The sequence below is a fragment of the Geotrypetes seraphini genome, chromosome 2 (genome assembly GCF_902459505.1).
Source record: "Geotrypetes seraphini chromosome 2, aGeoSer1.1, whole genome shotgun sequence".
NCBI lineage: Eukaryota > Metazoa > Chordata > Amphibia > Gymnophiona > Dermophiidae > Geotrypetes > Geotrypetes seraphini.
The window spans coordinates 319,525,395-319,538,063 of NC_047085.1; the positions used below are offsets into that span (position 1 = coordinate 319,525,395).

A 12,669-nucleotide genomic window follows, 5' to 3' on the forward strand; every position below is an offset into this window, starting at 1 on the left:
TTAGCTTGTTTATGAAGGCTGGCTGGCTGGAGAGATGCCAACTGCCTCCAACCAGCAGGCCCGCCTCTTCAAAATGGTGGGCCTTCCCCTCCCTAGTGCATCCTGGGATGCACCAGAGAGGGGCTTAAGGCTCTGATTGACCCAGGCTGCTTAAGGCTCCTCCGGGGAAGGGCTTAAGGCTTTGATTAGCCCAGATGCCTAAGGCCCCCCCACTTTGAGTGTGGTTGTAAAACTACAAAAAGGCGTTATACGAATCCCAATTCCTTGCTTAACTGCAATGGTGGGAGGGAGTGAGCATCCCTCTCACTGCTTGGGGGGGGGGGGTTGCTTGACGGAGGCGGCAGGATGGAGTGGGCATCCCTCCTGAAGATTTTTGATTTGGAGTCTTTATTTATTTAATTTGTGGGTTTATTCTGCACATGTGCTGATTGCTATCACATTCGATCGGCATATGCAAATTTTGCAAACCTTATTTGCATGCACAGTTTTTAAAGAATGACCCACCTTTTTGAAATCATTACAGTAGCGGCTGCGACAGCAGCCCATCGGATTTTACCGCAGACTAAGGGGAAAATCTTCCCCTTAGTCCTCAGGAGCCTGGCCAAACTGGCTAGCAGAAACCTTTCCAAACTCTCATGACAAGGCTTGCTCTGTCTCTGTCATGCCCTGCTATGAGTGAGAAGGAAATTAAAGTCCAGGAAAAACAGAAGTTTACTCGCAGTAGAACTCTTTTTTTTTTTTGGTAAAACGTGTGTCCTCAGCGTGCTTCAGCTTCAAAATCCATGCAATCTGAATCTGGGGAAATGGGGCTGGAACTCTTCATAGTCCATTGCTTCAGTTTCTGGCATCCCTGCTTGCTCTGTCTCTAAAGGTGCAACAGGTGAGGGACTCCACCTCTTCCGGGGAGGAGGCAAGAAGAGTATGGCGCAGTGGTTAGAGCACAGTGGGTTTAAACCCCGCGCTGCTCCTTGTGACCCTGTGCAAGTCACTTAATCCTCCACTGTCCCAGGTACATTAGATAAACTGTGAGCCCATGAGATAGATAGGGAAAATGCTTAAAGTACTTGTATGTAAACCACTTTGAGTGTGGTTGTAAAACTACAAAAAGGTGGTATACAAGTTCCAATCCATATCCCTATCCCCCAGATTGCCAGGTCAGCCAAGGTTTGTCTGGGTCCTCAAGTTACCTAGTAACCCCCTTTCCCCTGCCAATCTAGGGCTGCTTCTTCCTGCACTAGGGTATCTAACACCAGGTTCTGGTCTGCCCCACCCCCAACCTTGTTCTTAAAGGGGACGAAGAAAAGCTCCTCTCAAAACGGAACAACTCAGAGATACTCATACAGTGGCATAGTAAGGGTAGGAGGTGCTTGAGGTGGTGGTGCCCCCCGTGCCCTCCTCTCCATACCCCTGCTTCTTCCTGTCCTTCCCCCTCCTGTACACTCATGCTCTCCCTTCCCCTTCCCTTGTACCTTTAAATCTTTGCCAGTGTGAGTGGCTTTTCACCAGCATGCTCCTCACATCAGCATTTGATCTCTCTCTAATGTCACTTCCTGGCCATGTGACCCGGAAGTGATTCAGAGGGGAACTAGTCTGGCACGAGTAACAGGCAGAAGTTGCTTGCGCTAGCGAAGATCTACAGAGGTACGAGGTGGAGGGAGGAATGGTGCAAGTGTGGTGTGGTGTGGCAGGGCAAGAGCAAGGGCAGAGAGGTGCTGGCGCCCCCACCAACACGGCACCCAGGGCAGTCTGCCCCCTCTTACTGTGCCACTGTTCTCCCTGGATTTGAAGTTCTCCCTGGGGTAATCTTCTATGGACTCCTCACAATATGCAATAATGTACGCAATCAGATTAAATGCAGACACAAATACATAACATTTCCCAATAAAAATGCACAGTGTTGAGACAAGAGTTTTCAACAACTAGGATGAATACATAAAATTATACCCCCTTCCTCCACCAGCTCTGGAACAGTTCTCCCTCCTATGATGGCTTGAACTCTGGCACATTTCTCTTCTCTCTTCTTACCTGCTCTGCACTCCCTTTCTTTCTCTTCCCCCATCTCTTGCCTAGCAGCATTGCCCTATCTTTTCCTTTTTCTTCCCAAACTATCTATCTCACCTGACTAATCAAGGACTTCAGGACCTGCAATCTTTAAGGTCTTCAGATGGTGGCAGCGGCCATGGATAGGAGGCAGTGTCCTGTTATGGATTGGAAACTGGTTAAAAGACAACACAGAATAGTAACATAGTAAATGACGGCAGATAAAGACCTGAATGGTCCATCCAGTCTGCCCATTATTTAAACCCATTAAAAATACATGATTAAATTAACTTGTCTCTTCTTTGATATTTCTGGGTCATTACATTACATTACATTAGAGATTTCTATTCCGCCATTACCTTGCGGTTCAAGATGGATTACAAAAGAGTTATAAATGGAGGGTTACATTGGGGATTTCTAGAGGAGGTAAGGAGTAGGATAAGTAGAATCTGTGAAGTCGGAAGTAGGTGGGAGGAAGGGAGGTAACTGTGATGTTAAGACTGTTTCAGGGATTTCTTGAAGAGTATAGTTTTTATTTCTTTTCTGAACATCTTGTAGTCTGGAGTGGTTATCAGTAGTTTGGAGATTTTGTTATCTAATTTTGCTGCTTGAGTGGCTAGGAGGCCATCGTATAGTTTTTTCCGTTTGGTTTCTTTGCTTGGAGGGTGTGTGAATGGAGTGTGTGATTTTCTGTGTCTGGTTAAGGTTGTTTGGATAAGGCGGTTCTTCAGATAGGTTGAGCCGTCTCGTTTAAAGATTTAAATAGTATGCAGTTGAATTTAAATAGTATTCTTTCTTGAATTGGTAGCCAGTGTGAGTTGATGTAAGCTTCTGTGATATGGTCGTGTTTCCTTAATGAGTAGATGAGTCTTAGAGCTGTATTTTGGATTGTCTGTAGTTGTTTAGTCATTGTTGCAGGGCAGGGGAGGTATAGGATGTTGCAATAATCCAGAAGAACTAGGGATTGAACTATGAGTTAGAATTGAGTTCTTTCTGTAAAGTCCACCTGGTATTGTCCTAGCTTCCAACTGCTGAAGTTGCCGTCCAAGCTCACTCCAGCCTAACCAACCATCCTGTTGTTTGCAGGATATCTACCGTAAAGTCTGGCTAGTAATGTTCTCATGTTCCAAGTTAGTGGAGTTTCCATTGATGCCCTCTCCAGCCCATCCTACACCGAATCAACATATATGGGACACAAAGTCTGTCCAATACCGGCCTTAGTTCTTTCATTTATACTGTTTGTTTTCTAATTAGAGATCCCCTGTGTTTATCCCACGCTTTTTTGAAATCCATCACTGTTTTCCTCTCCACCATCTCCCTAGGGAGGGCATTCCAGGCATCCATCACCCTCTCTGTGAAACAGAATTTCCTAAAGTGAATTGGGACTTTAATGTGGTAGTAGAGTATGGACAGTTTTCTCAATGGAAGAGGGTGAATAGTGGAGTGCCACAATGCTTTTCAAAGATTGATTGACAAAGGGAATGATGAATGAGTTGATCAAATTTGCAGATGTCAAAATTATTCAAAGTTATTAAATTGCACGTGGACTGTGGGATCAAGTGGAAATAGGGGTTACCAAACGTCTGGAAAAACCCGGACATGTCTTCTTTTTAGAGGACTGTCTGAGCATCTGGATGGATTTCTAAAACCCGGCAGTTTGTCCAGGTTTTGGTAGGCCTCGAACTCAGGGTTGTATCTAGAAGGCTTCCGAGCTTGTGTGGATGCGATGTAATGACATCACACCTGCGCAGGCTCAGAAGCCCTCCAGACGCAGACAGGACTCGGAAAAGAAGAGATGAGGTTTGTCTAGGGGCGGAATGACAAAAAAAAAACAACTGGTCTTATCATTATAGTGTTTAGTTTTATCATAGGTCTGTGTTTTCATGGTCCAGCACAAAACTTAGAACATTTGGAAAATTTAGGAGCTGTTTGGAAAGTATCGTTATAAAATAAACACCCAGAAGGCTTGCAAATGCAAACACACAAATTTACGCCCGCTCTGAGGCAGGTGCTAATGTATAGTAGATTGGATGAACCGTGCAGGTCTTTATTTTCCATCATTCACTATGGGGTCCTTTTCACTATGGGGTCCTTTTACTAAGGTGCGCCAGCCGATTTAATGCACACTAAATGCTTACGTATCCATAGAATATAATGGATGTGTTAGCATTTAGCACACGCTAAAACCCCTATGTTACATGTACTTTAAAAAGCAGGCACAATTCCACCCCAGCTCTATCTCTGGGAATGCTTATGCACAGTAGTGTTATCAGCACTGCACAATTTGAGACAAGCCCTGTTATGCCTTTAAAAGAGATTACTAGTTTGATTGTAGGTTTCTTGCATAGACTGCTAGACAGATCTGAGTACATGAAACTTGTCAATGTTGTCAAACAATAAATAAATGATATTTTAGTGATGATGGCTTGATATCATAAAGACCACATTCTCTGCTTTATGTTCTGCTTCCTTTTTGTAGTAACTGAATGTATTGAAAAGGGACTTATGATCAGTAAGCTGGTAAATGCAGGTTGTAAGTTATATAAAAACAAAACAAAAAAAAAACTACGGTACTTTACCAAAAATGTGACACCAAATCTCTATACTGTGGTGTGCAAAACAGGAAGAAAAGCCTCAGAAGGTGAAATCTGCACTGATCTAGTGCTGCTACTACCGGTACTTGCTTATCATCATAGGCATAAAAAGCTCCTGTTGTTTATAATATGGGTTATTTAGTCCAAACTCAATTTAATAGTGGGAATTTACTTAAGTGTTCAAATCAGCAGCGTGCATATTCCATGAAGATTATTTTCTTGCAACGATGGCCAGTGTTTCTCAGTTCTTTGACCGCAGTGTCAGGGAAAACAGACTTAAGTGCCCAATCTGTTACCCAAGATTTAGCGAACACTTCGATATGGCCATATTGAAGTGTTCACTAACCTCCCCTTTTACTAAACCGCGATAGCGGTGATTAGCGCAGGGAGCCGCGCTGAATACTCCGTGCTGCTCCCGACGCTCATAGGAACTCTATGAGCGTCTGGAGCAACGTGGAGCATTCAGGGCAGCTCCCTGCGCTAATCACCGTTATCGCAGTTTAGTAAAACAGAGGGGGGGGGTAAATGATGAGGAGTAGATCGCACACCAAAGTTCAGATTTTTGATGAGACAGTTTTGGTGTCAGTTTTTTGTTGTCTATTGGAATGTAGAACTTCACTTCTCTGGATAATAATAATAATAATAATAACTTTATTCTTATATACCGCCAACAATCTTGCGACTTCTAGGCGGTTCACAATAAAGAGAAACTGCGCAGGCAGCGATTTACAGAGTATAGCAGTGTACATCTGATAGTAACGGCATTAGTAATAGTAACAACAGTTTATATACTGCAGGACCGTGAAGTTCCTTGCGGTTTGCAGTGAATTAGAAAAATTCCATAAATTGGTTGGAGCATTCATAGTTAGTGATTAGGGGTTGACAGTTTACAAGATCAGATTTGGGGGGATTACGAAGGGGGCTATTGTCCTGATTCGTTACCTAGGTATTTCGAGAACAGGTATGTTTTTAGGTGTTTCCTAAATTCTCCATAGTTGTTTGTGTGTGTAATTAGTTTTTCTAAGTCTTTGCCCCATAAGGCTGCTTGATACGATAGAAGTTGTTGATGGTATCTCTTGTATTTGCATCCTCTGAGGCTGTAGTCATACCGACGCACCTCAAACATCTCAGGTCTACATTTGTAGAACCTAAAATAACAGCCACAACGGCCCTGATTCTATAAAAGGCATCTACCAACATAGGCGCCTAACATAAATTTTTTAAAATTAATTGGTACTGATCATTAAAAGTGCCATTTAAAACAATTAAAAAAAAATTAATTAGCCGGTAGGCACCGAACTTACCCCCCCCTCCCCTTTTACAAAACTATGAAAGTAGTTTTTAGCGCCGGTCAGCGTGCTGAATGCTCTATGCTGCTCCCGACGCTCATAGAGCGTCGGAGCAGCGCAGAGCATTCAGCGTGTCGGCTGTTGCTAAAAAACCGCTTTCTTGGTTTTGTAAAAGGCGGGGGGCACTAAGCTGTCTACACGGAGGGTGTCTACCAGTTCCTACGCAGAAAGTAGGCATAGATAGGGGTGGAGTGTATTGAATTAGGCGCCCGATATATTAGGCCAAGAAAACCTTGGCTTAATATACCGATGCCTAACATTATGACACCTGTTGGCGCCTAAGTCGATTTAGGCACCGCTAGACACAATTCTACAAACTGCGCCTAACTCCCCCTCCCTTTTCCAAAAGCATGGAAAGGGGGGGGAGGGTTGATTGAGATGTGTTAGGTGCTGCTTTTCTAGATGCCCACCAAGTTGGACACCTTTTATAGAATCTGGCCCAAAACGCTCCCTGCCCAAAAGAAATTCATGGCCAAATATAACTTGATGAATATGTTCTAGTTCTCTTCCAGTGCCCGCCTTAAGAACTGTGAAGGCTAATTCTACAGTTTCCCATCCCAGCCAGCCTAATGATCAGCAGCGAGTTCTCCTAGCTAAGCTAGTGGTCTTTAATTTGTATTGAAAGATTTATTGTTCCTCTTTTTTTCTGCCACCTCTCTTCTCTCTTTTCTTCTCTTCCTGGATTGTCCCGTTTTAATCACAAGGGTCTGTCTCCAAGATTGTTGAAGCCTGGCATGAAGCCTATCTTTAGGTTCAGGGTTTCAGTACCGTTCATAAACTGTTTTGTCAGCCTGCAATTCACATTTAGTTATGTTTGGTGTCTGAATGTAAGATACAGAAAAATAAGTGACCTCAACCCAAGTCTCTCTGTTTTAGAGAGCATCCTAGAATGGCACGTGCCTAAGTCGCACTCAACAGAGCAGCTGAAAAATGGAAGTCTCAGCTCTTTATCGTCTGCTAATGCCAATGTAACATGGACGCTAATGCCAACTGCATCCCATAGTGACCAGACGTTACAGCAGACTATTAAGGTGAGTAAAATGATTCCAGGTTTATGTAATATATGTGCTATAAATGTACCATAATTTAAGGAGAGAGCGTTTCCTTGAAGAGTCTATAAAGCATTTCTTTCTTCAAAAACGTAGATGTGGGTTGAGCCACTTCAGCATCTGCTTATCTTTATTATTCGGTACCTTTAGACTGTGGCATTGTACAGCTAAAGAACAATTATTTTTGATAGAAGGCTAAAAGGAAGTGAACTAGGACAAAATTATAGATAGCATAGTGGGGGGAGGGGGATCTAGCAAAGTTTGAAGAATGGTCCAGAATTTGACAGCTAAGATTTAATTCTAACAAATACAAGGCCATGCATTTAGGCTACAAAAAGCCAAGGGAGTAGTAGAGTTTAGGGAGAGTGAAGTCCTTGCATGAAACAAGATTGGCAATTGGGTGTGATTTGCATCTGATGATCGTAAGTTAGCTAAATAGGTATAAAAGATGAAGACATAAGGTAGAAGGAAGCTTGGGTGCATATGGAGAGAAATATCTAGCAGGAAAAATGAGGTGATAATGCCTCTTTATAAGTTTCTGGTGAGACTCCATTTAGAGTACCATGTACAGTACTGGAGACAACACCTTCCCAAAGATATTAAACAAGATGGAGTCAGTCCAGAGAACGGCTACTAAAATGGTCAGTTATCTTTATCATAAAGTGTATGAGGATAGACTTGAATCTCTCAATACAAATGCTTTGGAAGAAAGACAGGAGAGGGGAGATATGATAGAGAGATTTAAATACCTCCGTGGCATAAATGCATAGGATGAGAATCTCTTTCAGTTGAAAGGAAGTGCAAAGAGGAGACAAAGAATGAAGGGGAAAGACTCAGGAGTAACCTAAGGAAATACTTCTTCACAGAAAGGGTGGTGAATTCATGGAAGGGTGACTGTATCTTAATTCAAGAAGGCTTGGGTCAAGTACATAGGATATCTCTAAGGGAGAGGAAAAGTTAGTAGATGGTATGGATGGACGATATGGTCTTTATCTGCTGTCATTTTTGTATATTTCAATATGTACAGGGAATCTACACTCATAAAACATGCAGAAAGAAACAAGTCTGTACCTCCAAGGGTTTAGATTCTATAAAGGAGATATAGTAACAGAAAAAGCTCATAAGAATAAGGTTGTTGAGAGATAGGGGATAAAGAACCATAGTTGTACTACTGACGGAGAAAAGTGAGCCATGAACTTGATTTCTGGTAAAAGACTTTGGGCCCCTTGGCTCGTTGTACAAAGCCGTGCTAGGGCCTTAACGTGCGGAATAGCGCACGCTAAATTGCCCCGCGCGCTAGCTGCTACCGCCTCCTTTTGAGCAGGCGGCAGATTTTCAGATTGCGCGCGCTCATCTGGTGCATGCGTTAAAACCTCTAGCGCACCTTTGTAAAAGGAGCCCATTATGGAAATACTGAGTTTTAAACCAACTGTTTGCACGATCACACTCTCTCTGCCATCCCTCCTGCTGTCGCTGCAAGAAATCACATTTTTAGTATGCTTTAGAAGCTGGATATTCTGACTGGATAATTTCCAATTTAATCTTATTACTCCTGTACAACAATGATTTATACTCTCCTGTAACCTCTGAACTGTCATAGACAGTTACACTTAAAAACAATGTTTAGATTTGCCTACTATAGAAATGTTTACCATGCCTTACAATATACATATCACAAAATTCACAGAACGATAATCTGCTCCTTATTCAGGCAACATATCCTGACGCAAACCCAATTATGTGTGAGCGCTTATCTAAAGAGAACAAAATATCCCAGGCAAGAAACCATTATGTGGGCGCTTTTGGTTCATACATATAACTATCCAAATTATTTGTTATAGGTTAACTGGCTTGTCTAGAGGATAATTTGTGCCTAAATATCCCTTAGACTCTTTGTAACCCTAGTGATTAAGTTTTCATTTCATTAAGTTTAAATTTACAAGTTCAATTATGGGGTGGGAGGGAGGGTATTTTTATTGTTACATGTTGTATAAGTATTGATTATATGATAGATAAGGGTGGGGAGGGGGGAGATAAGAGAATATTATATGTATCATTGTTGATTATTAAGTGATATATTTATGGTTATTTGTATGGATATGTTATCACACTTATTATAAGTTTAAAAATGAATAAAGATTAAAAAAAAAAAAAGAAATCAAATCAATAAATTAAAAAAAAAAATGTTTTCATTTCAAGCCATTGATGGTATATTTTTGAAATTTAAGAAATATATTTACAGTGTATGGAGGTTTTTTTCACCTATGATTAGATAGTGTTGGTGAATATAACACTGCTGAAAGTTTTTTTTGTTTTTTTTTTGCAATAAACAATTGTTTTATTCTATGAGGTCTTTTTTCCTCCTTATGATTTGATTATCAGGATACACTCATTGGTTAGTTAGTTAGTTAATAATAAAGACAGACAAGAACCACATTCTGGAAATATATATTACAATTTATTGGTATTATTAAAAATATACAACTGTATATACTGTAATTTTTAGAAAGCAATAAAGTCAAACAGTGAGATAGTAATATCTGTGCAACTAATAATTATTCCTGAGTCATAACTAAAAGTGCTGGCCTAAGAATCCATGCCAAAAAAGGTTCTGACTCACACTTGGAACTTGGCAATGCTTTCTCTCTCTCACCACTGCTAAAGGAAGGATAACTGACCTCACCTGCAGGCTGCAGACCTTTCCTTTAGTTCCCTCAAAATTACTTTCCCTCTCACACTTTGACCTAAAGTTTCATCTGGCTCCTGGACAAGGACGTAAAGAAAGGGATTCCTCAGCATCAGTGAGTCTCAGGGTTTGTTGTGAAAAATTGTCAGTTCAGAAGCTGGGATGCACACAGCTCTTCTCTGAAATTGTCTTAGTTAGAACTAAGATACTATCCAGTACTGGTTCTTACTCAGTATGGCAACCAGGTAGACAGAAGAACACTTCGCCTTGAAATATAAGCAGTACAAGGAAAGGCAAGGGAGGTATCTTTTCAACCAATAATAAAGTGTTTATTAGCAATCAATAATAAAGTCTATATTAGAAACAGTGGTCCAAACAAGGATCCTAGTTTCAGCATATAAAAGATACCTTCTTCAGGGGACACTTTGCTGAAACGGTGCTAAAATATAAAACACTAAGGGCTAGATCAGGGGTGCCCAACGCGTCGATCGCGATTGACCAGTAGCTCAGGAAGGCAACTCGAGTCGATCGCACTCATGTTGCCGTCCTGATCTACGGGCCGATCAGCCTTCCTCTCCAGTGTTTTCCCTAGGGCCTTTTAGCTGGGCGGTCCGCCCAGCTGTCATCTGCCGCTGCTGAACATTAAAAAAAAAAAACCAAAAAACCGGCTTGGAGATTTCAGTCCCTAGCGAACTTATGCTCCGGGCTCTAACGTGTGCGTGCAGGCTTCCCTTCTCTTCTTTCCGAAACCGGAAGTTATGTCCGGGGAGGGGGGGTGGTGGAGAAGGGAAGCCGGCACGCACATGTTGAGAGCCCTGAAGCAAGCGTTCGCTATGGGCTAATGCGGGAGACAGGTTAGTGAAGCATTTGTTCTTGTTCCTGCCGGGTCCTGCCTACTTTCTGTTTCCGCAAAGGCAGGACCCGGCAGCATTTCCCCCAATAGGTTGATCACGATCTTGGGCTGATCAGCCTTCCTCTTCCCGACGGCAGAATTGACGTCGGGGAGAGGAATGCTGGTTGGCCGAAGCAGGGAGAGCTTGGGGCCTGTTATTGGTGGTGTTTGGGTCCTGGTCCCCGATGGTAATGGCAGTGGCAGTGGCTTGGGGGAGGGCAGGGAGAAAGAAAGAAAAAGGGCAGGCAGGGATACAGAAGGAAAGAAGAGAAACAGAAAAAAATGAAAGGGAGGCAGAGAGAAAGAAAGGGCAGGGAAGAGGAAGGAAAAGTGGGGGGGAAGGAATGAGGTCTGGAGGAGAAGAAGCATACAGGCTAAAAGAAGGGAAGAAAGATTGTATGCACAGTCAGAAGAAGAAAGTGCAACCAGAGACTCATGAAATCACCAGACAAGGTAGGGAAAATGATTTTATTTTAAATTTAGTGATCAAAATGTGTCTGAATTTATATCTGCTGTCTATATTTTACACTAAGGTCCCCTTTTACTAAACCGCAATAGAGGTTTTTAGCGCAGGGAGCCTATGAGTGTCGAGAGCAGAGCTGGGCATTCAGCGCAGCTCCCTGCGCTAAAAACTGCTATCGTGGTTTAGTAAAAAGGGAGGGGGGTATATTTGTCTATTTTTGTATGGTTGTTACTGAGGTGACAGTGCATAGAGTCATCTGCCTTGACCTCTTTGAAAAACCCTGGAATAGGAATGACGATTAACATTTTCTATGCATACAGTGTGCTTTGTGTTTTTTTTTTTATTTTATTGTTGGTAGATCATTTTGACTTGGTCATTTAAAAAGTAGCTCGCAAGCCCAAAAAGTGTGGGCACCCCTGGGTTAGATTCACTAACCCCCGATTCCGTGTCCGATCCATTCCCGATTGCATGCAGGCTGACGAATTCACAAAAGGCCATGCGCAGACCCTGACAGTAGTGACAGGAAAAGCAGCCTCTTGTCACTGCTGTCAGGGCTTACTTCTGTCTGTGCATTTAATTGTGTTTCCAGGGCCTTCTTATCCATTTGCTGTTTTTCTTTCTTTCTGCCCTACATCCATCTTTGGCATTAACTTTTATATTCAACTTTCTTCCATTTTCCTGCTTTTTTCTCAAAATCTACTTTTACATGTCTTACCTTTCCATCTATCAATGTGTACCACCTCCTCCCTCTTTCTTCTCCCCTATTCCCATCTATCTGTAAGAAGCATTTCTTCTCTCTCTTCCCTTCTACACCCATTGCTGTGCACTATCTCCTCTCTCTCTTTCTCTTTCTCTCTCCTTCCCCTCAATCCCTGTGCACCATATCCTCCCTCTCTCTCGATCTGACATCTCTGTCTACCCTCTTTTCCCCTCCTGTGGTCTGACATCTTTTTCCTCACCTTACCACAGCTTGGCATCTCTCTCCTCTCCCAAGGTCTGGCATCTCTCTCCTTCCCATGGTCTAACATCTTTCTCCTTCCCTTCCCCTGATTTGGCATCTCTCTCCTCTTTTTCCTGCAATCTGGCATTTCTCCTCCTTCCTGCAGTCTGGCATCTCTCCTTTCCCAAGGAAGGAACTCCAGAGAGATTTGAGACAACTAGAGAAATGGGCAGAGAAGTGGCAAATGAAGTTTAATGTAGGAAAATGCAAAGTGATGCACCTGGGCAGGAAAAACAAGGAGCACCAGTATACCTTGCTTGATGTAACTTTGGGCAAAAGCGAACAAGAAAAGGACCTGGGGGTAATGATAGACAGGACCCTGAAGCCGTCGGCTCAATGCGTAGCGGCGGCAAAAAAAGCAAACAGGATGTTGGGCATGATAAAGAAGGATATCACGAGTAGATCTGAGGATGTCATAATGCCGCTTCACAGAGCGACGGTAAGACCACACTTGGAATACTGTGTCCAACATTGGTCTCCCTACCTAAAGAAGGATATAATACTACTGGAGAGGGTGCAGAGGCGAGCGACGAAGGTTGTAAAGGGTATGGAGAACTTGAGCTACAAAGATCGCCTCAGAAAACTAAGATCATTCA

General features: G+C 42.6%; 1 protein-coding gene across 2 annotated transcripts in view; it reads left to right on the forward strand.

The window, feature by feature from the left end:
* OSBPL10 (oxysterol binding protein like 10) overlaps nucleotides 1-12,669 on the forward strand; it is a 365,516-nt gene that overhangs the window by 249,662 nt on the left and 103,185 nt on the right. For both annotated transcript variants that reach the window (XM_033930110.1, XM_033930109.1), the window contains exon 6: nucleotides 6,860-7,014. In XM_033930110.1, coding sequence (XP_033786001.1) covers nucleotides 6,860-7,014 — 155 coding nt within the window. The remainder of the gene's footprint in view (nucleotides 1-6,859; nucleotides 7,015-12,669) is intronic.